This window comes from Arctopsyche grandis, chromosome 8 (genome assembly GCF_051622035.1).
Source record: "Arctopsyche grandis isolate Sample6627 chromosome 8, ASM5162203v2, whole genome shotgun sequence".
Classification (NCBI taxonomy): Eukaryota; Metazoa; Arthropoda; class Insecta; order Trichoptera; family Hydropsychidae; genus Arctopsyche; species Arctopsyche grandis.
In genome coordinates, this window is record NC_135362.1 from 11,037,147 (window position 1) to 11,061,828 (window position 24,682).

The window sequence follows — 24,682 nt, forward strand, 5'->3', positions numbered from 1 at the left end:
CTGTATATCAGAATCATTTTCGACCGAAAGTATTGCTTGGAGACTGGTAAATATTTTTCTAGCCTTCAGTCATCGATATCCTTGAGTTTTAAAAATGTCATATAAAAACTGGAAAATGTTGTTATTGGTTTCCAGAAGCGTGAATCGTTCATTCAGAGAATTAGGGGCAGATAATTAATATGACTTATTGAAAAAGTTTATCTTAAATTCATTCTCCTCTCTTAAGGGTTTATCGACAGCTTCTTTATAGTCAAATTGTATTTAGATTTCGCTGCCTGTGCTGCCCCCCTTGAGGTGCGATTTAATGCGGCTGGATCACTATATCCATGGCACGGCATGGTCCTGAATCCATCATAAAACGTTTGATACCTGAACATGTGACCTTGAAAAATGTACTAATTTTAACATTATAAACTTCTTGCACTTTTGCATTTTCTGTGTATATAAATTAGAATTATGACAAGGGTAGTGGACATAGTGAATAGAGTAAAGATATGGAAATGGGCAGGCCACGTGGCTAGAAGAATAGACGAAAGGTGGACAAAAGGAGTGCTATAATGGTACCCGAGAGAATGCAAAGGGGTAAAAGGAAGACCGCAGGGAAGGTGGGTAGATGAAATTAGGAAAATGTATGGAATGATATGAATGAGAGTTGCGCAAAACAGAGACGAGTGGAAGCGTGTTGGAGAGGCCTTCATCCAGTGAGTGGCTGTACAAACATGAAGATGATGTATATAAATTACGCTTAACTTAAAGAGGAATTAGAAAGACGCGATATACAGATGCATAGTCAAGAGCACCTTAATTATATTCCTTCTATTCAACAAATCTGAATAGTTTGATTTTTCCTTTCATGATTTTCCAGAAGTGAATATAAAACTATAAAACACACTTTTCAGTACACCACAATGTGGTATGTACGGCAAAACGTTTGAAAGCAGATTCCTTTGAGAGATCCATTCTAAGGAACTGATTATATGATATGTATTACAATTCAATGTCTTTGACATTATCCATATTCGTTGAAAGCAATATTCCGAGTCGTACATTCTGACTTCGTTTCAGTGAAATGAAACCGGGTCACGAATTCGAATTAAAGCTCATTTGCATCGTCCTTTAATTATTAGGGATCCCCACGGGAGCTATTGAACTCGCTCCGTTCCATCGTCCCTCAGCATCCCGCCGGAGTGCAAATTTTACTTTGAATTTATTTAAAATCACCGCAAAGGCAGATTTTCGACGTGATGTATACGCACGCTTTGTGATCGAGGCCCTTTGGTTTTCAGAAAAAATTGACACGAAGCGATTTAACTTGAAACCGTAACGATTCCATTGTGGTTTTGGCAACTACATACATAGGCGTCGTTAGATACGTACACATGTTCGAAAGAGAAAAAAGTTTTCTTTTGGCCCCAATCTTAGAAATGTCGAGGACGCCGTTTACTTAATGTATTTGTATTTTTTTTCGTTTCATTTTTTTTTCAGCTCGTCATTAATTGTCAATGTCGAATTTTCAGCCAAACGCGCTATTTAGAGAGCGCGTGTGTATTTTTTTTTGTATTTGCTGTATTTGCTTTATTTTTCTTTCGATTTTGATGTCGGTTAAGCACAGAAAGGTCAAAATAGAGAATAAAAATACGAATCACCTGTTATGCGCGTCGCGTTTTCCTTTTATTCGATTTGGTCGTTTTCTTTTCCAGTTCCGCACAAGCTATCAATGTGACGACAAAAAAAAAGACGAGAAAGATATGATTTTCCTTTTGACGTCTTCCTTTTTTTAAATCCGAAAATCTAATATGGAGGAAAGGGGATTTTGGATTCAATATTTGTGGAATATTTCCTTTATTTTCTTTGGAGATTTTCATACCGTGCGTACTTTCAAAGCGAAGAAAAAAAAATACTTCTGCAAAATTTAGGTGGTTTAAATCACCGCAAAAGTAAGAAGTTCACCTTGTTATCCTTTGATCCTATTTGCAGTGGGCACGACGTCTCTCAAAGTGTGTGCTAAATAAATAAATTATAAAATAATGTTTAAATTCAAACATCCAGATATGTACATATGTACTTATATTTAGAATTTTGAACCCTTTCAACTGTCAAATATTTCATTATCTACATACATATGTACGTAGTAACAATAGATGAAGATTTGTGATCATGTGAAAGAACATGTGACCATGTGATCATCGAACTCAGAATCAATCACTGACCACGTTTTCATGATTTAGAAAAAATGTGTCTGTGTGAATTTTGGGAATTTTTTGAACACCCTTCGTTCTATCGAACTGAATGTTAGTATCGATTACTGAAATTCTTATCGATATGACGTTAATTTTTTTCAAATTTTTAATTTGACGGGAAATGGTACCTCTCTTTATAGGTATCCTCTTTTTTTGTTTTTGAATTCAATTATCTCCCAAACTGCTTCCCTCGACCAGAATAAGTTTTTTAAGAGGATACCTATAAAAAAAAAACCACTAAATTTAATAAACCGGAAGTGGGACTTTTTCCTCTTAGAAAAGTGAAAAATGTTGTGACCACGATTTTTTCCACACCCCTGAACGTATCTAGCTAAAAAATTTATATTTGTATTTTTTATGTACTAACTTGATAAGGTTTTGGTCAGAATTCGTAAGCCGGAAGTAGTTATTTTTTTTTAAACAATATTTCATTATTTTATTTTGACCTTTTAAATTATTGTGATCCTCTTGATATTTAATGTGTATAATATTTATAGTGATTTTAAGTAATAAAAAAAATGTGAACAAAATCTGACTACCGGAAGTAGAACTTTTTGTCTTGTGTAAGTTTTCCTATACCTGCGCTCAGTTTGTATCGAAAATTCTCTCATAGCCGGAATGTGTGAACGTATATGTACGTTTAATTATTATCGAATTTTGTTTTGTGACCTTCTTATATTCCTCAAATACATACATAGATACAGTCGTGGGTTGGTTACATCCGAATTTCTCTATTTGTTCTATTACTTATTTTAAATAGGTTGTTTGCAAAGTTGCGGCTGTTACTTAATTATACAAATATGTAATTAAAATCATACCTGGTAAATTTTCACTTCCAAAATAGGTTTTCCAAAATAGATGCAAAGGTTAGTTTGCGTAATATATTGTTTAAATAAATAAGCTTTAATATGATCGTACATTAAGAGGGCTGGACAACAGCGCCTTGTCCATACAAACGTACTATACTTCTCCCTAGCTCAATTATGGCACTAGAGAAATTATTTTTTAATATGATATGGATATCCACCATTAGGGTGCATCTATCGTTTTATTTTTTTGATTAATTATTTTTTATAGGAGCTAGGAGCCGCCAAACATCTATAAAATTGCCTCTTTTTTACACCCACGAAAAGAGTCTAGCGTGGTTATTTAACGGTCAATTTAAAAAAAAATACGCCGATAGATGCACAGAAAATATCTTTCTCATACTGATGATGAATTTTTTTTAAAAATTGGTTCAGTTTTGGAGGAGAAAATAGTAGAATACGAAACCTCGATTTTGTCAATTTAAAACACGTTTTATCTGGTCGAAGCGCAACTGTCGCATTCACTCAATATATATATATTGATATATATTGTCGCATTCACTCAATATATACATACACTGAATATATACATATATCGAAGAAAGGAACGGTAACAAAATTAAGGTTTCCGGTGTACAGCCCTCTTAATCATTATACAATTGTATTCATACATGCATGTCGTATATATGTCGGTCTGAGCGCCACAATATTAGAGCATGCCTGCTCTAATACTGTGTACGTGCACGATGATGCGAAACGACACGACAATAATCCAAAGCGACGAACTATCACCAAAGTAACCATCGGTAACTGATGCAATTTCCTAGCTTCTAGTCTTGTCGCATCGCGCCGTGTCTGTAGCTGTAGTACTACATTCTACTTACTACATTCGAGTTGACCTTGTCGCGACCTAAGGGCTGAGTGCACAGTGGAGCGACGCCACAGGATACGACGCATTGCCATCGAGTTACTGGCGATTGTTCATCGCTACGTTATCGCATTTCGCATTTCGCATCAGCCTGCACTTAACCCAACTCGATAACTGATCGTCGTTACCTGTCGTGCGGTGTCACATCGTTTCACCCTTCACTCGGCCCAAATTGCTCGGGTCGTTAAATTTACAAAATTCGTCCCGTAAAATTATAAACTTCTACTTTCTCTAGGAAATGTCTGTATGTGTGGGTACCGTACATATCATAGTGAACACGAAAGCCGCAAATTTTAATGTCGAACACTCAACACGTCCACGCTTTCATACATATGTGTGTCGTAAAAAATACATATCTACACATACTGTCGGATGTCTTAGTTGTCTGCCAAGATCGTTCGAGCCAATTTATTTTCCGTACTTGAATTTCACACGACCGTTATAAATCTCGCATATAATATAACCAGAAAATATGAATGTGTAATTTACGTATGTGTCTGTATTATGTATGTATGTATGTATGTTCAGCCACGGTGATAGCTCAATAGGTAAAACGTTATTAGTCCAGGTAGAATGGTTCTGGGTTCATTTTGTGGTGGAGGGTGAGTTATTTATTCAACAGTCTCCATGAATTTTGAGTGTTCCTTTAATTTATGATATGAATAATGTTAAATTCAGATTGATCGTGTTTTGTGTTAGAATTTGTTGTTTTATGTGCTGCCCTGCCAGCCCACGGATACCATGTAGAAAATAAATCGTGGAAGAGAAAAGAATGACAGAAGATTTTGATGAATTTTTAAGCATATATATGTATATATATATACATATATGTATGTATACATCTGGTTGTAGATTAAGATATTACACATGTGTGTGGACTATTTTTCTTCTTTCTCGTTGCTGCTGATCAATGGTAAGCGTCGTGGTTCATTTTATCATCTGAGATCCGGTGGAAGTTTTACCTCCACTCTTCCCGGTTCTGTGCTAAGTTAAGATCATCGTTTAGGGACGATGCCGTCAGTTATTTAATTCGATCTGATCGTCTTATTTTATTTCATACATACATTTTGGCCATAGGTGCCACGACAGGTTGCTCCAAGGCGACATCTGTGGTAAAATTTTTCGTTCGTAAGTACTGATAATTCTAAACATTACAATACAATTATTATTATGCAATATAATATAGTCATATATGGACAAATTGGTATAGTCAAAAATCACCAAATTCGATATACAGTGAATTTGCGAGAACTCACTTTACAGAGTATGTGCATAAGTAGAATACTTATAATAATCAACAATTTCTAGATGCTAGAAACTTGCTGAACTGAAGGGGGTAAGCGAGATTATAAGCAACTCTAGCTGGAGACGGCCGATCTGGATTTTAATAACCACCCAGATCTCCCCAGCACCGTATATGAATCGAATAATTACTCGATTTGAACTCACGACCTCTCTACTGGTATACATTGGCTTTACCAGTGAGCTACGTTGTGACTATAGTTATGGGAGGCCGTCCTCTCGCTCGCTTTTCCTCTAGCTTTTCTAAACTCTCCACATCCTTCCTTGCAATATGCCTAAAATAGGAAAGAATCCTTTTTCTACATGTTGTGGAGAGTCTCTCTGGCTGCTCTTTTTGGTATAGATGGTGTCTCCTTGCCTTACTCCTTTTTCTATGATAAATCTAGTTGTATCTGAAAAAAGTTTTATCGAAGCTGTGACGTTCCTATATATTGCAGTTAGCTTCCTCACATACGATTCCAGATTAGTCTACTTTCAGCGGTTAAGCATATTTATAAAATTATAAATAAACATTTAGCAAAGGAAAAGGAGAGGGGCAAGGAGACACCATATATCATAAACTATTCAATGCGGTGCTTGAGGGCGTTTTCAGGAACCTGAAATGGGTCACAGCTGGAGTACGCATAAACGGTCGCTTCTTGAGTCAGTTTCGGTTCACAGACGATATATGTACATAGTTTTAATAGCTCGTGGAAAGTATGAAAGTAGGATTAAAAATGATGTTAGTAAAACCAAATTAATGTTCAATAGTTATTGCAATTCATTAGATGATAGAATAGTAGAAGTAGTAAATAATTATTTATATTTAGGTGAAATAATAGACATTTCCAGTAGTAAGAAGAGATAAAAAGACGTATAAAATTAGGATGGAGTGCATTTGGACGAATGAATGTTGTTTTTAAATCAAAAATACCACTCTGCCTGAAGAAAAAGATCTTCTATAAATGCGTCTTGCCAGTGATGACGTATGGATGTGAAATTTGGACATTGAACGACAATATTATACATAAAGTCCAATGCACTCAAATAAGTATGGAACTCTGTATGCTTGGCAGAACGAGGAAAGACAGGAAGCGGAACACTTGCGTGAGAAGAATAACAAGGGTAGTGGACATAGTGGATAGAGTAAAGAGATTGAAATGGAAATGGGTGGGCCACGTGGCTAGAAGAATGAACGAAAGTGACCAAAAAAAGTGCTAGAATGGTACCCGAAAGAATGCAAAAGAGTAAAAGGAAGATGGGTAGATGAAATTAAGAATATGTGTGGATGAGAGTTGCGCAAAACAGACGGGTGGAAGCGTGTTGGCCTTCATCCGGCAGCGATGATAAAATAACCATTACAATTGTCTTGTGATAAACCTCCTTACGTTTACAAAGACACTCGTTTGGACTCTCGGAGTCTATAAATATATTTACTTTAAAATAATTAGAGAATCCTTATTTTCAATTTAAGGCTAAAATGGAATAGTCTATCCAATGAATTAGTATGTAGTAACTTAAACCTTTTTTTTTTAAATAAACTTGATGATTTCCATAAATTAAATAGGTTTTTGTAGTTCTTCCTTTTTTTCAAGTTTTATCTTTTGTGATTTCTCTTGTTTTTTTTATTTTCCTCTATTTTGAGCTGTGTATTTACATTTTTTTTCGGTTTTCTTTGTTTTTGATTTTTTTAATCTTATTTTATATTTGTATTTCTCCACAACTATATGTATTAACAAACCCCTTATGTCCATCGGCTTTGCCACCTTTCCCAAGTATTCTTAAATAATTAAATAAATATTTAAACTTCATTATGTCAAACATTTTACTGGACAGCCATTCAAAACGCGGTGATTACAATGTATAAACTTTTGTTCCACATTTTCATATCAACATAATCAAGTTTGCAAAATAGTTTTATATTTCATATTAATGTTTAGTAAGCAAATTATTAAATCTGTATCGTGAATAGAGAATGTGTTCGACGGAACTTGGCGAGGCAATTATCATTACAATTAAAATCTATTTGTTGGTGTATAATATATAATATTTGTTGGTGTATAATATATATTTGTTGGTGTATAATATTTTTATTTTATTTTATTTTACATATATACCAGGAAGGCCTTACAGGTAAATCCCAATGCGCCTTCCTGGCCAATTACAAATACAAATGCAGCATTTTTTTATTATAAGTCGTTGAATTGCGAGACACTGAAAAAACTCGCAAATTAACGAGACATCTATGAATTGTACATAAATTTTTATTGTACATCCATCAAATTTCAAATAGTGGTGACATAGTAGGTAGGAAGGATTTTTAGCCAATTTTTTTTTTCCGGGAACCGTTTCAACAATGAAATCAGAGAAAATTGGCAAACTCTGATAGGAAACGATCAACCTGGAGTCACAAATCCAGGTCTGACCAACAGCATACTCTGAAAAATTCATTTTCATTCAGGGATAGAACCCGGCACCTTCTTGACGGTAAGCAGAAGCTTAACGTCCGAGCTATGCTGCTGGCTATATATATTCGAATATAATAAAGTGGTGAGACTTGGTGCTTGGGACGGGGAAAAACTGAAAAGTCAGGTGTCGGACAGGTGTTGAGCGACGGACAGGTGATGGACAAATCGAATGACAGTGTTGCAGCCAGGGGTTGTTATCGATCGTATCGGGACGCCATTCGGTAGCCACGTGGGGCGCACGCGCGCCACACCTGTAGAGCCACAGCTTCCTGTACACCTCAACACACAACCGTGTCAGCGCTTCTTTATACCTGGAGCACTTTAGCCGATTCCATGCTATTGAATGATTAAACAGTTACACTCGTTAATTGGTGATATTCGTTCTATCAATTGATAGTTTCGATCCTATAGCTTCTAATCTATGTACACACGAAGTAAATGTCAGTAGCGTACCGTAAAAATCTCCCTGTTTTTGTCGCTCGGCTTTACTTTAGTGTGAGCGAAAAGGATTCAGAGGGAGTCGGTTTGATGTCACCTAGTGTTCTTACACCCTGCTCGCGCACACGTGCGTAAGGCTGCGCGACAAAAACAGGGAGATTTTCACGACACGCCACTGATACATATGTTTGTATTTATGTAAAGTTTGCGCCAATTTGTCACAATGTTTATGATTTATTGCTGATATAATTTTTTGATGTTTGTACTTTCGACATCATTTTCACACAAAATATTTCGGATTAATGTTATTGTACTGTACTTTTTAAGAGATGAACAGGAATTTTTGGGTATTAGAATCGGTCATCATTCGAGATTTGGTCTTACTTTTGACGGTAAAGATTTTCTTAAATTAACCTGCTTTTTTATTTTTGAGTTGAATATTAGAGCGAATGGGTATCAAAAAGTTTAACCTTTCGAAATACTTATGTAATTATTCAAATGTCTTGTAATTTTTTATTGTACGTATCATCTTAATATTGACTTCTTTATTTAAAAGAAAATCATATATTTGAATTGGCTCCAACTTTTCAATAAGTTTTTAAATTATAACTGCAACTGACATGATAAAATCGTATATGGAAATAGACGAAAATAATATTATTAGTTATAAATGTGTGCGTGTGTTTGTGTGTGTGTGTGTGTGTGTGTGTGTGTGTGTGTGTATGTGTGTGTGTGTGTGTGTGTTTGTGTGTGTGTTTGTGTGTGTGTGTGTGTAACTGTTCTAAAGTAAATGTTTTCAACTTTCATCCATAAACTAATAACTTATATAATAACTCTTGTTGGTGCTCAGTATTTCCCAGGTGAAATCAGCCACAGTCAATTCGATTCAATACCTACAATAGGATGTGGCAACGTTCATTATAATCGCATTTGTCGATTTTTCAAATATTCATTATACGAATATTGCATGTTTGCGTAGCTTAATTGTACATAATAAACACATAATCAAAAGGAGAACATCAGATTGACCATATGTACAAGCGTCACTATGTTTGTATTAATTCTCGTTCACAGTAAGTAACGTACATAAATACCCGTTCAATAATGTAAGTGCAAACCTTTTTTTTACATTTTAACCCACTTCCTCGAACGCGTCATCTCCCTGATTTTCCTCTCAAGAGCACACAGAATGTCGGAAATTCTCGGAAAAGTGAGTTACGAACGAACGGAAGCTGTCATCGCGGAAGCATCTACATAGATTCTAGGCCGAAGGTCCCATTAACTTGCAAAGTGGCACGATATCGTATCGAAGTCTAATCAAACGAGGGCCACAGTCGCTCATAAATACCCAGAGGGCTCATTCGAATAGTGGAATATCGAAGGTTTCGATAGGAGTAATTCGAGCCCTACCTGTCTCCCCCCCCTTCCCCTTATCTACCCGTTCCCGGTTGAAACCTGAAATTAACGTGCGAATCAATACGATAATGGATCACCTGTTAAAATTTTCCACCGTGTTCGAATTCGCTATGCTTAAATAATCCTCGCCCACGCTATTGTTGAGAGTGAATGAAAAAAAGTGTCGCAAAGAGTTCGCGAAATATATAATAGGAAAAAAAGATCAATTGTCGACGACAGATGTAGGTTGAACAAAAAAAATAGAAGTAATTTATGAATTGTATTCCGTGTTATGAATGCGGGGCACATTCAATAAATTTGTTTTGTGAAATGTTATCGTCGATCTTGAAATGACTGGTGATTGATTGAAGGCTTTGTGCGATGTTTGAATGACGCTTATAAGGGTTGGCGCACATCTGAGTTTTATTTACATGTGATTTTTTTTATTTATTCCGTGCTAAGTTCCGAGATTTTCTGGTATTTGACGCGAAAAACTTTTCGGTTTTCATCGATCTTTTTCTTCCATGGAGTTCACGTGACGTGTCTGTGTCTCTAGTGGACACATAAAAGTTTTTTTTGCTTTAATTAAAAGCCACGAAATGGAAACTTTGACTAGCCGCTGCTGAAAACACAATGTGAAAGTTTTTTCGTTGTTCGGTTTGTTTATTAATTGAAAGTTCGGTTTGATTATCCGGTCGTTTTACACGTCGATTTCTATGAAGATGATTTTTCTCGAGTTTTCCCCGCTCATCAATGGGATTCCCTTTAACGTGAAAGCGTTGATTTTCGGTGAAAGAAGTCTACCAAACGCCACGGTATAAATTATCGACGTGAGGGAGGGGGATTTTCTTTTCCGCATTGTTTGAAATTCTGTAAATTGACGGTATTCCACCCACCTAGCCACGTCTTTCTGTGTAATCTACCCAAGTTTTTCTTTTTTCCGAAAAATTCAATTGACTATTGTTTTTCTTTGGAAGAAAAGTCCGTGAGATTTCACAAAAATCCATTTAAATTAATGGAAGACGATTCAGCTTTATATTTATATTCAATTTGTTTTTTTGTTCTACCCGTGAAAATTTTATAACTCAGTCTAATGAAGTGCTTATATTAAATATAATTCCATGAATTAATTTTAATATTTCTTTCTCGGAACCACCCACAATAGGAATAATTAAGTAACGCGTATTCAATAACTTAACGCTATTCAGATGCTTACATTATTTAAAACTGATTTAAGTACATACACGTGTAAATTATGAAATACGTATTATTTTTACGGAGCTTTATTAGGAGTATATATTTTTCTCATATGTATACATATACATATATAAAATGTATAATCTTTTGACGTCGAAAAAATATATTTATAATATAACCGTTTAATATGATCAACATTAAACTTATTGTTTTTGATGTTCGCATTCGATTAGGACGAGCCATAATGATTGATGATAACAATAAACGGAATTAATTTTCTAGATAACGCTAATTGTTTTACGATATGCAATATTGAAAACGCAATATTAATGTACACATTATGTATAAATATTTATGCGTGCGTAATACATGAATAATTACACGGAAATTTATTGAGCGAAAGTATATTCGAGAATAATCTCGGTAAATCGACTCATATCTTACGTAAACGTAATGTGGCCCTGACGTGTGAAAATGGCTTTAGGTGACTTCTGTAACGAAAAGTCTCTCGACTCATTATAAATAGCACATGAAATGATAAACTGGACAGTAAAATTTACGATGGCATTTTACAGTGTTTGAACCCTCGAAGTGCTCGTAAATCCGTAATCATTTTGTCTTGGCAGTTGTCACGAACGTCTTCTGCGTTTTATTCGCATTGTATAAATGTCGAGTTTTCATTCGTCTTATCGGCATTTGCATCTCGTATTGCAATTCCCCCGTGGGTGTTCAGAACAGTTTCAACACGATTCCTGTTCAATTTATGTAATACACGTTAGTGCTCGAACTGTGCACGTTCTGTGCTCTGGAAATAAGTGTTCAGTTAAAATTATATTAATATAAAAATACGAAAGCTAAAGGAACGTGTTTAATTTTCTAAGATGTTTGTATGTATCTTTTTGGAGTTGGAAAAAGAGTTAAGAGGGTATCCTAGTCTAGAGGCATGAATTTTAGGTATTTTTTCAGGTGCAAATATACCAAATATTTACTAATGTTTGAAGAAAACATAGAAACAAAAAATCAAAGGAAAAAATTCAAAATTCAAAAAGTTACAGGCTGATGAAATATAGCCAGCAGTTTGGCTTAGTGGAAGCGTATATATTTAGCACCATTGAGGTCAAAGGTTCGAGTCCTCGCCACTGCTGGTTAGATTTGCGGGTTTTGTGACTCCAAATCGATCGTTTCTTTATCAGAGTTTGCCAATTTTATCTGATCATTGTTGAAACGGATCCTGAAAATTGGTATTAGATCTAATCCTGTTGTCACAAAATCTGCCTGTGTATAATTTGTAATAATTATACACAGTAATCTGAAATCTATAGATATCTCTATAGACATCTCTATAATTTCGTATTTATTATATGTATAAAGATTGTATACAAAAAAAATCTAAAAATAATCCATAGATGTCTCTATGATTATTATTTCTGATTAATTGTTATATGCTATATATTCTAATTGTATATGTATGTATTACTGTATTTCTGATTTCTGATTGTTTATGTATTCTGTATTTCGTTAACGTACACCCGTCGCATTGGAGCAAATCTGTAATGGCGAGTGTATATTGATTTGTAACAATAAAATATCTAAAATATCTAAAATATCTATTACGTATTTTAGATAAAAATGTCGAAAACAATAAGAAAATCACCTACAGACATTGAAAATGCTCTTAAAGAAATCAAAGCATCACTCGTTTGAAATTCGGTTTTTTTTTATATTTCTATTCTCTCAGATGTTGAAACAATTTTGTTCTTTTTTCATGTCAATAAATATTATGTTGATATTTTTATGATATTGTTTTAAATTGTAACCGATAAATATAAATTAGGTAGAACGAAAATATAAGATTGTAAACGAAACACACACACATAAGCAGATACAAATTGTTCACATATAATTTAAATGGCCCCTTCATGGACGGGTTTCAATGAAAGGGACAAAATTAATGTTTGTTAAATTTATGATGTTTTTTTATCAATTTCCTTTCCGAAAGGTTCTTTTTATGTTTTACATATAATTCACGAATTCATGACATGATGATCTTTTTATGTTTTATCAAGATGAAATTTTGCAAAAATTCGATCTCGAGACAGAATCGATCACTGGTCACGTATTCATGATCCATAAGAAAATGCATTTGTGTGAGTATGTGTCTGTGTATTTTGGTTATATTTTGATCATCGTTAGTGCTATCGAACTGAAACTTGGTTTCGTTTACTGAAATACTTATCGATACAACGTGATTTTTTTTTTTCAAATCATTAGGTTGACTGGAGTAGTACCAGATCATTATAGATGTTTCTTAAACATTTTTGTCTTTATATGTTATCCTAAATGTATTTGAAAACAATCAGGGGTGATTTAATTTCCACCGAAAATCAATTGATCCACCGCAAATCAACTACATAGGTTTCTTCTCAAATATTATACCTGTGTATATGTGTGTGAATGAATAATACATACACCCCGACCTTTCAAACACACAACGTGCCACGCTAATCGGCTGTCAAAATTTTACACGGTTAGCCAGCATCCCCGAGGAGTCCTCGGGGTTGTGGCTTTATTAGTCGGGTTTTACAATACCGTCGTCGCGTCGGCAACTTTCCAGACGTTTCTCACGTGCTCGTACATAAGTACCGAAAACGAAATCGCACGCTTCTATTATTCAACGATTGTTTTGTTTTGTTATTCCTCCACCCCTTTAATTAAGAAGGTTTAATGCGCACCTTGGCGGAGGCCATGAAAGCCTTAATGAAGGAGCACGTTCAATATGTATGTACATACATATAATGTGAAGGTTTTGACTTGCTCGTTGCAGCTGCCAGCATCGGTGTTTGCGGTCGGCGATATGTGAGAACCTCCCGTTCGCTTCGACTGCAATGCGTTGCCGCATCACCGAACGATCCAAAGGTCAAACTGAATCTTCTCGTGAAACGTGACAGTTTAATTTTTCAGAAGGACAAATTTTCGGCTGAATATTTTATCGGTGTTCAGTTTCGTCGGTCGACGAAATTCATACTCTCTGTGTTGAGTTAAGTCACGCGTCGAGAGGTTGTTCGAAACACGCGCCGAACGAATTTGCGCTGTGTTTAAAATTTAAACGGGATATTGTTGCACGCGTTGTGTTAAATCTGCAAGTCTTGAATTGTATTCACATAGATCTATTGGTGGGTTGTAAATTATTTATTTTTTTATTACATACAACCAGCAACGTATACTATGTTTAGCACAATTTCAATCACACGGGTTACTGTTGTCCAGACCTTGGATATTTTATTTTTATTTTTTACATATTTTGCTACAGTGACATTACAGAATACTCTAAACGCACTGGTTCTGAACCTTTTTCAAGTAACGGTGCACTTTTGATCATGAGAAAAAATGGCTGTACACTAGAATTAAACGGTCAAAAAAATTATATATGAATATATATATATATATATATATATATATATATATATATATATATATATATATATATATATATATATATATATATATATATATATATATATATTTCTTGTCTCAAAGAATGTCACGCGCCAAACTGGGAGACCGAAAATTGGTAATTTATTACCAAAATGTACGAGGTCTCAGGACAAAGCTGGCTGCGTTTAATTCAGCCGTTTCTACTATTTGTGATGATATGGTAGCACTAACGGAAACATGGTTGACTTCATCATTTTTTTATGCTGAACTTTTTGATTCTTCCTGGAGGGTGCATCGTCGCGATAGAGTAGATCGACGTGGTGGTGGTGTATTATTTGCTTGTCGTGATTGGTTTCGGTCAGTCCGGATGACAAATTTTGAAACTCTATCTGGTGAGGACTTATGGAATTCATAACTTGAAAATCATAATCGAGAAAGAATATTACGAAATACAAAAACCTTGTAAACATAGAATGAATTCAAGACGATAAACGATATATAATAATAATTATTATTATTTTTAGTTGTTTGTGTATTTGTTATGTTTTGTTTTTGTTATGTCTAATTTATTATTTTGTTTCTTGTCTTTTCTGTTATATTTTTGACCATTGTGGCGCATTAGGAATTCCTGTAATGCTACAACGGTCCAAACTTTAAATAAATAAATAAATATATATACATATATATATATACGGTCATAATTTTTATTAACAATTAAACAAAATACATAACAGTTAAAGGAAACAATAATTAATTAAGTACGATCCGTCGACAAGGAGAACAATTCTTCTTCTTCTGGGTACGAACATCCAGAACTCCATGAGTCAATCGTAGCAAACGGATTTTACATCCAATCAGAATTTTCTATGTTTAAGGAAGGAAACAAATGTGCATCTTTTCTTCCAATTAAGATAAATTTTCTGTTACTGCGGAAATAATTCCCAATCATCATTCAAAAGACATTTTACAAAATCATCCATACCTGCATTTCGGAAACAATTTATCCCTAGATAACCATTCGTAGTTAGCTTCTATAGAAATGCAAAGTTTTCGATTTGATGACATTTACCATATTCAATCCATATTTCAATGTAAATATGAAATGAAAAAGCGTTAATTTGAAATGAAAAAGGTGGATTGAAAAACCTATAGCACAACTACATACATGGATGAAATTTTTTAATTAAAAAATCTAATTTAATAAAAATTCTAAAATTATCAAAGTCATATATAAAAATTATCAAAGTCATATATAAAAAAATTTATCAAAGTTATATATATATATATACATATGTATTTATGAGCAGACGTATACATACCAATAATCTTAAATTTATCTACATACATATATAAGCGTGCAATTTTCATTACAATACATATGTCTTAATTGATGTGTAGCTTTCCTAAATGGCTAACTCATAATAATGTAGATAAGAATTTATTATATGTTTTCGGGTCTGGAATTTAATGATATGTGCATTGTTAAGTTTCTTAGTGCTTTGGGTTATGAGTATGACAATTTGGCCATAAATTGAAGGCCTTCGCATAAATGACAGTCACTCTCTACGTTATGATATAATATATGTACATACATATAGGTATATACATAAAATATATATGTATTGTGTATGTTCTATAATAATGAAGAGACAATTCAGAGCTTAATAATGTAGCGGCGATAGATTCGCCCGATTGTAGTCAAAGGTGGTAAATTAAAATTCTAATCATCTAACCTAAATCGAATCAATACAATATGGCCCGCCGAGAATATGTTTGGATACAATCGAATACACATAAATGAGCTTCGTATTGTTTGCATTTCGGTTATCATCTTTCGGGGCTAATGGAATAACGAGCTAAACCCTCATCCAATTTATGGGAACGGGGTATATCTATGGGAGTGGGCAGGGGGGGGGGGGAAATTCGCTAATGGAAAATCTCAACAATTATCCGGAAGGGCTTTGTAAATACGGCGTCCTCAACTATTGATATCGACCAAAATCGACGCGAAATAAGGGTCCGCATAAAGAAACACATATATCCGCGATACAGGTTCACAATGGCGACGGTATTCGTACAGGTATTTATTCGGAGCACGCGTGTGTGCCCATCAAAAGAGACTCTATCCGTCCTGAAGGGCCAATTATGGCAACTTCGAATATCGGATTTTGCACCACTATAGACTGCGGTCGGGGTAGGTGGGCACGGGGTTAGTGTCGCCGGTCGCTTGAGGGTTACAGAGACAGCATAATTGAAAACGAGAACCCCGGGGACCGGACGCTACACCATTCGATGTATTTTCCTTGGAAAATTTTCGCCCTTGAATGGTTTTTCCCTGAACACTGGCTGCCTGGTCGGAAAACCGAAACGTCCGACGCGACGTGTCATTAAGAATGATCGAATGAGTTGTTTGGTTTTCTTGAAGTTTATTTGAATAAGGTGAAATATAATGTGTACACATTGTATCATATGTATGTATGTATATGCGAATTGTGGTGTGTGGTTGTTAGAATTTCGATTACATATGTATAATATGTATGTATGCACCTGTTATATTTTGATTAAAGGAGTTCATTTTTTATGTTGCTTGGTGTGGCAAACAACTAATAGCACTGAGCAATAAAAAAAAACCGGAGCAGGGACTAATCAATCTTTACTAAGTTTGACCCACTAAATTTGAATATTGACATCCAATCAGTTTTTATTATTGAAATGGCCGAAAAATTTTCTCACATGAAAAGGTACTTGAAAATTCAGTTAATAATTTAATGGTTTTGTAACTTAGGGGTGGATACTCTTCTTCTATCGATATCCAAAACTGATACAATGTTTGTATTTATGTCTTTACACTAAATAGAGTAGCATCAGAATAAAATTCGATTAGGGATTATTTTTCTCGAGTATTAAGTGCGCATAACGTGAAATCTTTACACCAAGGGATTCTTAATTCATAGATTGCATTTACAAGGATCCTCATTATCAGGGCGGTAGCGATTGAAATTTTAAATTAAAATGTTCACTTATTTTGTTTCAAATTAATTTTCGGTTTACATTAGTAAATAATAAAAGTTCTTTCAAAAGTGGAAACATTTCTATGTTATCCTCTTGTATACAACTGTCCCAAAGAGCCAGCTTCTTTTTAAATTCAACGATCTTGTTTCTTAGTGTGAAAATATTTGTAAAAAATCTCTGGAAAGAAATATTGAGTCAAGTCTAATTATTTCCGCCATATATGTACATTAAAAAAAACCTTTTAAAAATATGAGGAATTGCCAGTATTGCGAATGCATTTACGTTACCACTGCACATTTCACGCTACCGTGCCTATTTTAACAGGGCTGTGGAGTCGTTAAAAAAAATCACGACCTCGACTCCGACTCCGATTCCGATATTTACCAACAACACGACTCCGACTCCACGGCCAAAAATGTTAAAATTTATCAGGTTGTTTTCTTACCTTTGCAAATATTTTTCATGTTATAGGCATAAAAATAAAACAAGATCAAACTTTATTAATTATTTATTTGAATTTATTCTTAAAAACAACATTGCTTCTATTAAATCTGTATTCGTAGAAGCTCTCAAATCAAAATCGTCTTCTGATTCAGCGGTGTCGGATGAACATGATGATAATTCAAGTATTGATTGATCAAAGCTGCCTGATGTCGTCTCGTTTCCTTTCATACGAATCGTTAATTGAAACAAAGCGTTCCTAGCTCTATTTATTTGTTCTTCCGTCAATGTGAATCGAACCATGAGGTCAACATATGTATGTACATATAGATCCCAGCCAATAGAATATCATTATCCAGTAAATGTTTGCAGTAGCATGACGTTTTTTATTTCATCAGCAATAGTATTATTCTGAATTTTAGACAAACGAAAAATAATGCTCTTCCAATCTTCGTAAAATTCACCAGGAGTCAAGTCTTCTGCTTGCAATACTTTTGTCAAGATATAAGGATGACGAAGCAAGACTTCAAGTTCCTCTACTTCTTTCCATTCATTTAAAATTTAAGTTGCTGAATCATTAAGTATAGAAAAAATGGTCGGAGTCGCTCATTTTAAACGACTCCGACTCCGGCCAAAACACCGCGACTCCACGACTCCGACCCACAGCCCTGTATTTTAAGAACAAAAACACAATGTGAACATTAAAATTTTTTAGCCTATTGTTTTTAATAGCACTGCCTTTATTTTTGGCATAGGAATTCTCTTACTCTCGGTAATTAGTTGTATTGTACATACATACATGCTTAGATGACAAAATTTCATTTTTATTTTTAAATTTATATTTACATACTATGTTGCTATTACGGGTAACAATCAATGCGACAATACTGAAGGAATTTACACATATGTATGTACTATACATATATGTACATGTAAGTTTATAAAATTATTATAAATTTAAAATTAAATTCAAATAATGGTGACAAATGAGATAAGGTGGCCAATTAGGTAGGAACCGTTTCAACAATTAAGTCAGATAAATTGGCAAAGTCTGATACGAAAAAATGGACTTGGAGTTACAAAAATCCAAGTCTGGCCTCAGCACTGCAAATAAACTCCGAATAAATCTCTTCAACCGAGGTCAACTCAGGGCTTGTACCCGGGAACATCTGGAGCCATATATCCAAGTCCATCAACACCGGGTCAGGAATCGAACCCACAACTTCTCATTATACGCTTACCACTGAGCTATGTGTGGACATACAAATATGTACATAATGATGATAATCAGAACAGCTCGTTTCTAAAATAAAAAATCTTCTGTAATACTTTGTAATTTAAAGTATTGTGATACTTTGTAATCTTTGGAATACAGAATTTAATTTCGGTAAATTTATTTATGTCACAATAGTCTAGCAACTATGTAGTTTATAGTTTATGAACGGAAATAAAGAGTGGGTTTTTAATTTCTGTTTTGTATTAAATGTATTTTAAATGAATTACTTGGAAGCAAATTTTAATTTTCGTCAACAGATTATCTGGTCACATAGTCTTTCAAATATAGAATTACATTATCGAAAGAAAAAGTGTGGATTAAAGTATTAAAGCTCACTAAATTGAAAACAGTCTAGGCAAACAACTCGATATGGTCGTGCTTTGTGAATGACGTATATATTTTCTTGAGACGATTCGAAAACACGCAAAATTTACAGATCATGTCTGTCAATATTTGCAACCATAGAAAATGTGATTGCTTTTTGTTTACTTTTTGAATTCGAATGTTGTATCTATATAGAAAATGAATAAACTTAATCGAGATTTTACATACATATTTAGTTGAGATAAATAATGATAATTTTAATTTAATATTTGGCATGACCCTAATCTCATATGCACATACATACATACATATGTACGTCGACGGTGAAATTATTCTATGTACAGTTTACGAGTGTAATGATTTCATTAAAGCAGTCATCGAGAAATATCATACGTGGTAGTTTACCGTTCTGTTAAATTTGACTTACATACATATTACGAAGGTTAAATTATCTGTAAAATGAACCTCTTATTTAAGCTCTAGGCTGAATGATTTCGGCACATGAGTAAAGATTCAAGTCACTGAAACAACAATTACGTAACTTACATATATGTATGTATGTACATATATTCAGTGGCGGACTGGGACTGAAATCAGTGCATGCCAGGAGTCAAAGGGGGCCCCACCCAGGGTTAAAAAAATTTGTCCCCCCCCCCAATATAACAAAATGTTCTTCTTTCCATCACGCTAAATATCAAGGGCAAAAAATAAATAAAATTTTCAAAAATGGGAATAAACAAATTTAGGTACAAGAAAAATGGCAAAAGCAATATAGATCCATAAATTACATTGTATATTTCGTTTTAATCCTTGTCCTAGGTAAATAGAATGCATCATAAAAGAATGCGGCATAAAAGCGGCTTTTACTTTCGGTAGAAAACAATCAGGGACGTCATTTCAGCTTTTTCTTGGGGGGGGGGGGGGGGGGGGGGCAAAGATTGGTCAAATTGAATTTTTTTTCAAAAAATCCTTTTTATATCGGAATAAAAATGGAAAATATACAATATGAAAAAAATAAGCTTATTTTTGAAAAAATATATATAAAAATATCTTATGTAAAAAGCCAAAAAAGCGCCGCAGGCGAAAATTTTTTTCCAAAAATCTTCACATGGTCGCAAAATGGTTAACAAAAGTCGACCATCAAAATGTATCACTATATAAAAAAAATATACAAACTTTCGGAAAAATAAACGATACACATCTGTTTTTGAGACAAAATAAAGTAAAGGCGACCTTTCTAACGATTCGCTCAATGGGATGAACAGTTTCTAAGAATGTTACCCAAGGCATACCACTTAAAAACCAAAATATATTTGCTTCAAAATAATAAAATCTTTTTTTTTCAAAGCACATAGCAGCGATTATTTTATTAGTTACACAAAAGTAACATAATATAAGAAATAAACGCAGCATTCATAGATCCATAGTATCTCATTAATCATTAAATTCATAATATTTTCTAAATTCACCTATTCCTTAATTTAGGGGGGCGAGTGCCCCCCCCCCAAATTACGTCCCTGAAAACAAAAAATGCATAATATTTTCAATTAATGTTAATCGAAAATCGAGATTTTGGGGAGGGGCCCCTATCCTATGTTTCTATATACATGGATGTGTCTAGATTAGGAATAGATTTTATATTCGGAAACTGTTTAAAATTGTGTATTTAAATCTTACTATATCGTCGAAGTATAATCAAATGTTATTTTGAAAGTATGTATGAAGTAAATTTAAATCGCTGGTTGATGATGAATCGTCCTATCAAAATTGTTTTAAGCAATTCAGTTTATATTATTCACGGAAATTTGTTTATTCCCATTTTTATTTCATTAGGTAGTTGTTACATAGGTTGGAAATATTAAATAACCTTGAGGTTGGAAATGGGCCCGGTAAAAGGGCCCACGCAAATGTTGAAACTTACATTTCGAGCCTAATAAAAAAAGTTAACCGATCCTTGGGCTGTTAAAGCAGGTATTAGTTGTTTGTGTATATCGTAAGAAATTTGTTTTGTTGAAATACCCAAACTCTAGGTCCCAAAGTGCAATATCCTATAAATTTTTACACACGTGAAATAGTTAAAAAGTTATTTAATTTTACTGAGGGCCCATATTTTCTAACGGATAGTGGGGCCCACATGCCATCGGGCATGTACGCTTGTATGGCCAGTCCGCCACTGCATATATTATATACAATACGCAATATACATAATCGGTGACAATTAAATTGTACGCTAAAATGATTGGACGGAGTTAGGCAAAGTTGCAATATTGTTCACGCTAAGATTACCCATAAATCTAATACACAACTCGTGTTAATAACAGCATTAACCATTGATAATGTTGCATACAAGTTTATATGATATAACACACACACATATGTACATAGTGCTCTTAGAGGGAAATGAACTAATGGCGTCCTAATCAGCGGGAGTGCGCAGCAGTGCGTTAATTCGCAAAATCACCATGCATGCGCACATATCCAATTTGCGGGCTTCGTTTTATTTTAAAGCTTTCGGCAATATCAATAGGGATTTTGCCTGTATGTCTGTCGATTGTGTCAGTAACGAGCTTTTGATCCGTAGTGGCCATTCAGGCGAAAGTTCAGTACATATGTATGTAGTTACATACAAATCCAAATACATAATTCAGTTTGTTCGACTACCAGATCAGTGCATTAGAGCTTACCTCTCTGTTAATAAAATTTTGTATATTTCAAAATATAAAAAAAATTGAGAAATTGACATGTGGGTAAAAGTCGCAATTCTCGACAGGGCGGACCCTCTAGGCTCGGAAGCGAGGCTCTGTCGACCCGCTCCTTCCTGTGATTGGCTACTATTTGCGATGCCAATAATATTGCCGTGCCCTGAATTAACTGGACTTTTACCTGATGAAATACTCCGACATATACTGCCTGGTTCGCATATAATTTCGGACGTTTGGGCAGCGTACGAATTAAATGAATTAAAGTGATCTCAGGTGGTTATCGTATAGCCAGAAGCATAGCTTGGTGGTTGCGTTAATGCTAAGTACCGAGAAGTCGCCGGGTTCGAACTGACCTCTGACCTCTATTGAAGATTAAATATTTCACGAACTGACCTCTATTGAAGATAATTTATTTCGAGTATAATCTGTAGTGCTGCTTGTAAATCTTGGATATTTGTGACTTCAAGTCGTTCGTTTCCTATCAGAGTTTGCAAATTCATCTGATTTCATTGTTGAAGCGGCTCCTCCATCAAATTGGAAAAAACCACCCTACTATGTATGTCACCACTATTTGAATGATGGAATGATATAAAAAAATATTATCTATAACATTAGATGTCTCGCTAGTTCTTGTATATAGTATTTTTATTAGGCTTATATGTTTGTATTCTTATCTAATATATACATAATTTCGAAAGAGACTTTGTATGTAAATACGTATGTATCTTTGGTTGTTTTGGGATTGGATATTTGGAATTCCAAGTCGGTCGTTTCCTGTGCCAATGTATTTGATTTCATTGTTGAAATGGTTCATCCATAAAATTGGTAAAAACCATGTCACCACTATTTGAATATGATTTCAAAAATTTATATATGTACAAGCGTAATACACTAGATGTCGCCCAGGGGGGACAACCGCAATGACATCATGGAAAATATATATTAAAAATAATAATAATAATACTTTCAAACTGAGTGGTCATGGGTTCATTTCCTGACACAGTGTTGTTGGCCAGACCTTGGATGTATGTGACTCCACGTCGATCGTTTTCAATCAGAGTTTGCCAATTGATCTGATTTCGATGAAACGGTTCCTACCCTTTTTATAGTATACCCACTCTGTGAAATGTATGTACTTCGAGAAAGATTTACTAATATTTACCGAATTTTCCCATAGATGTTTCGATGATACTGTAAACATCGGTAAACAAAGTGTTTTCGATGTTTCTAATTGGCCAGGAAAGCCCATAAAATATGTAGGTATGTATGAATGCAAAGGTATTGTGTGATTAAATTTGTACGTAGTTGAGAGTGCCTTAATATGTTTGTTTGTTCAGGCTGAAATTTATTATTAGTACCTCGTTTAAAAGTCAATATTGTATGTACATACATATGTACATATGTATATATAACAATAATTCCTGGAAGGCTTTAAATAGCTGGCGTTGTCCGGAGCAAATTGTTCAATAATGGGTAGTATGAAATTGTTTGTACAAATATTTTGGATAACGCCATGTTATACCTATAATATGTATGTATGTATATCTTAAATAATCTACTTGTCCATTATATTTGTAGTACATACACGTGACTGACTATATTTGATTCTTACGGGTCTGCCTGCTACTTTCGGAAGCTGTGATCAACAAATATTTCATATTTGTACATATGTATATCAAATTTGGGAGAAAATTCATTTCTAAAGAGTATGTACATACATACATAGGTAGCATATTTATAAGAATCAACAAATTCGAGATGTAAGAAACTCAAATTTCCGAGAATCTGGGGGGAAGATAACGATTCATTGGAGGCGTCAAAACAATTAAGCTAGATAAATCGGAAAATTCTAGAAGGGGACTTGAACCCACGGCCTCTCTATTAATAAACAAAAGCTCTTCCAGTGAGCTTCGCCGTGGCTCAATGTGTTTATATAAAAGTGTTTTTCCGCTCTGCAAATCCATAGGTTCTCGAATTAGGACTACTCAATTTAGTATAGATACTATTTGATTCACTCTTTGAAATTTTTTTTTATTTGTTGCATATAAAAATGGAATAAAAATCGTAATAGATTGATTCAACCAATCGAATCGTATTTTTGTCAATTTGATATTGTTGAGTGTCTAACTTAAAATGGGTTCATTGGTTTTGTTATTTATGTGTTACGTCATGCGTAGTGCAAGCTTTGACAGTGTTTTACGAGTCACATCTCGTATCAGTTTAGTGAAATCTGTATAGTGAATTCGTATGAGGCACGTATGGCACGAAAACAATCGCCGACGGTTTTCAATTAACCGACCCGAAACCCTATATTCTTTCCGGATAAAGTCATCCGGCGGAATAAAGGGATTCTATTTAATTAAGGGTCGACCCACGAACTGGCCCCGGTCCCGTGTTTACGCGCGTCTCCTCCCATCGGAAATTTTCCGCGGAAAGCTGAAATGTGAGTCGTTCGTCCTCCGAAAAATCAAAATTCGACCCTCGCTTTTTAACGCTTCTCGGTCTCTGCCTCTCCATCTCTTCGTTCGATCGTATTTGTATTTTCGTTAATTAATTGGACACGTCTGTCGGGTTCGAGTTACTCGAAAATCGCCCTTATCCATCATTCGCGTAATCCATACGTCTCGGATTGATCTTTAGACGGAGCTCTGCTTTGAAATTTTACAGGCATGAATAAAAATACAAAACGGCTACCGGTGTGCGTGTGTATTTATGAATCCATTTAATCAATTTCACAGT

The 24,682-nt window shown here is 34.5% G+C and overlaps 1 protein-coding gene across 1 annotated transcript in view; it reads left to right on the forward strand.

The window, feature by feature from the left end:
- Positions 1-18,705: 18,705 nt before the first annotated feature.
- LOC143915825 (uncharacterized) overlaps positions 18,706-24,682 on the forward strand; it is a 38,040-nt gene continuing 32,063 nt past the window's right edge. Inside the window, exon 1 of the mRNA XM_077436642.1 lies at positions 18,706-18,843. Coding sequence (XP_077292768.1) covers positions 18,706-18,843 — 138 coding nt within the window. The remainder of the gene's footprint in view (positions 18,844-24,682) is intronic.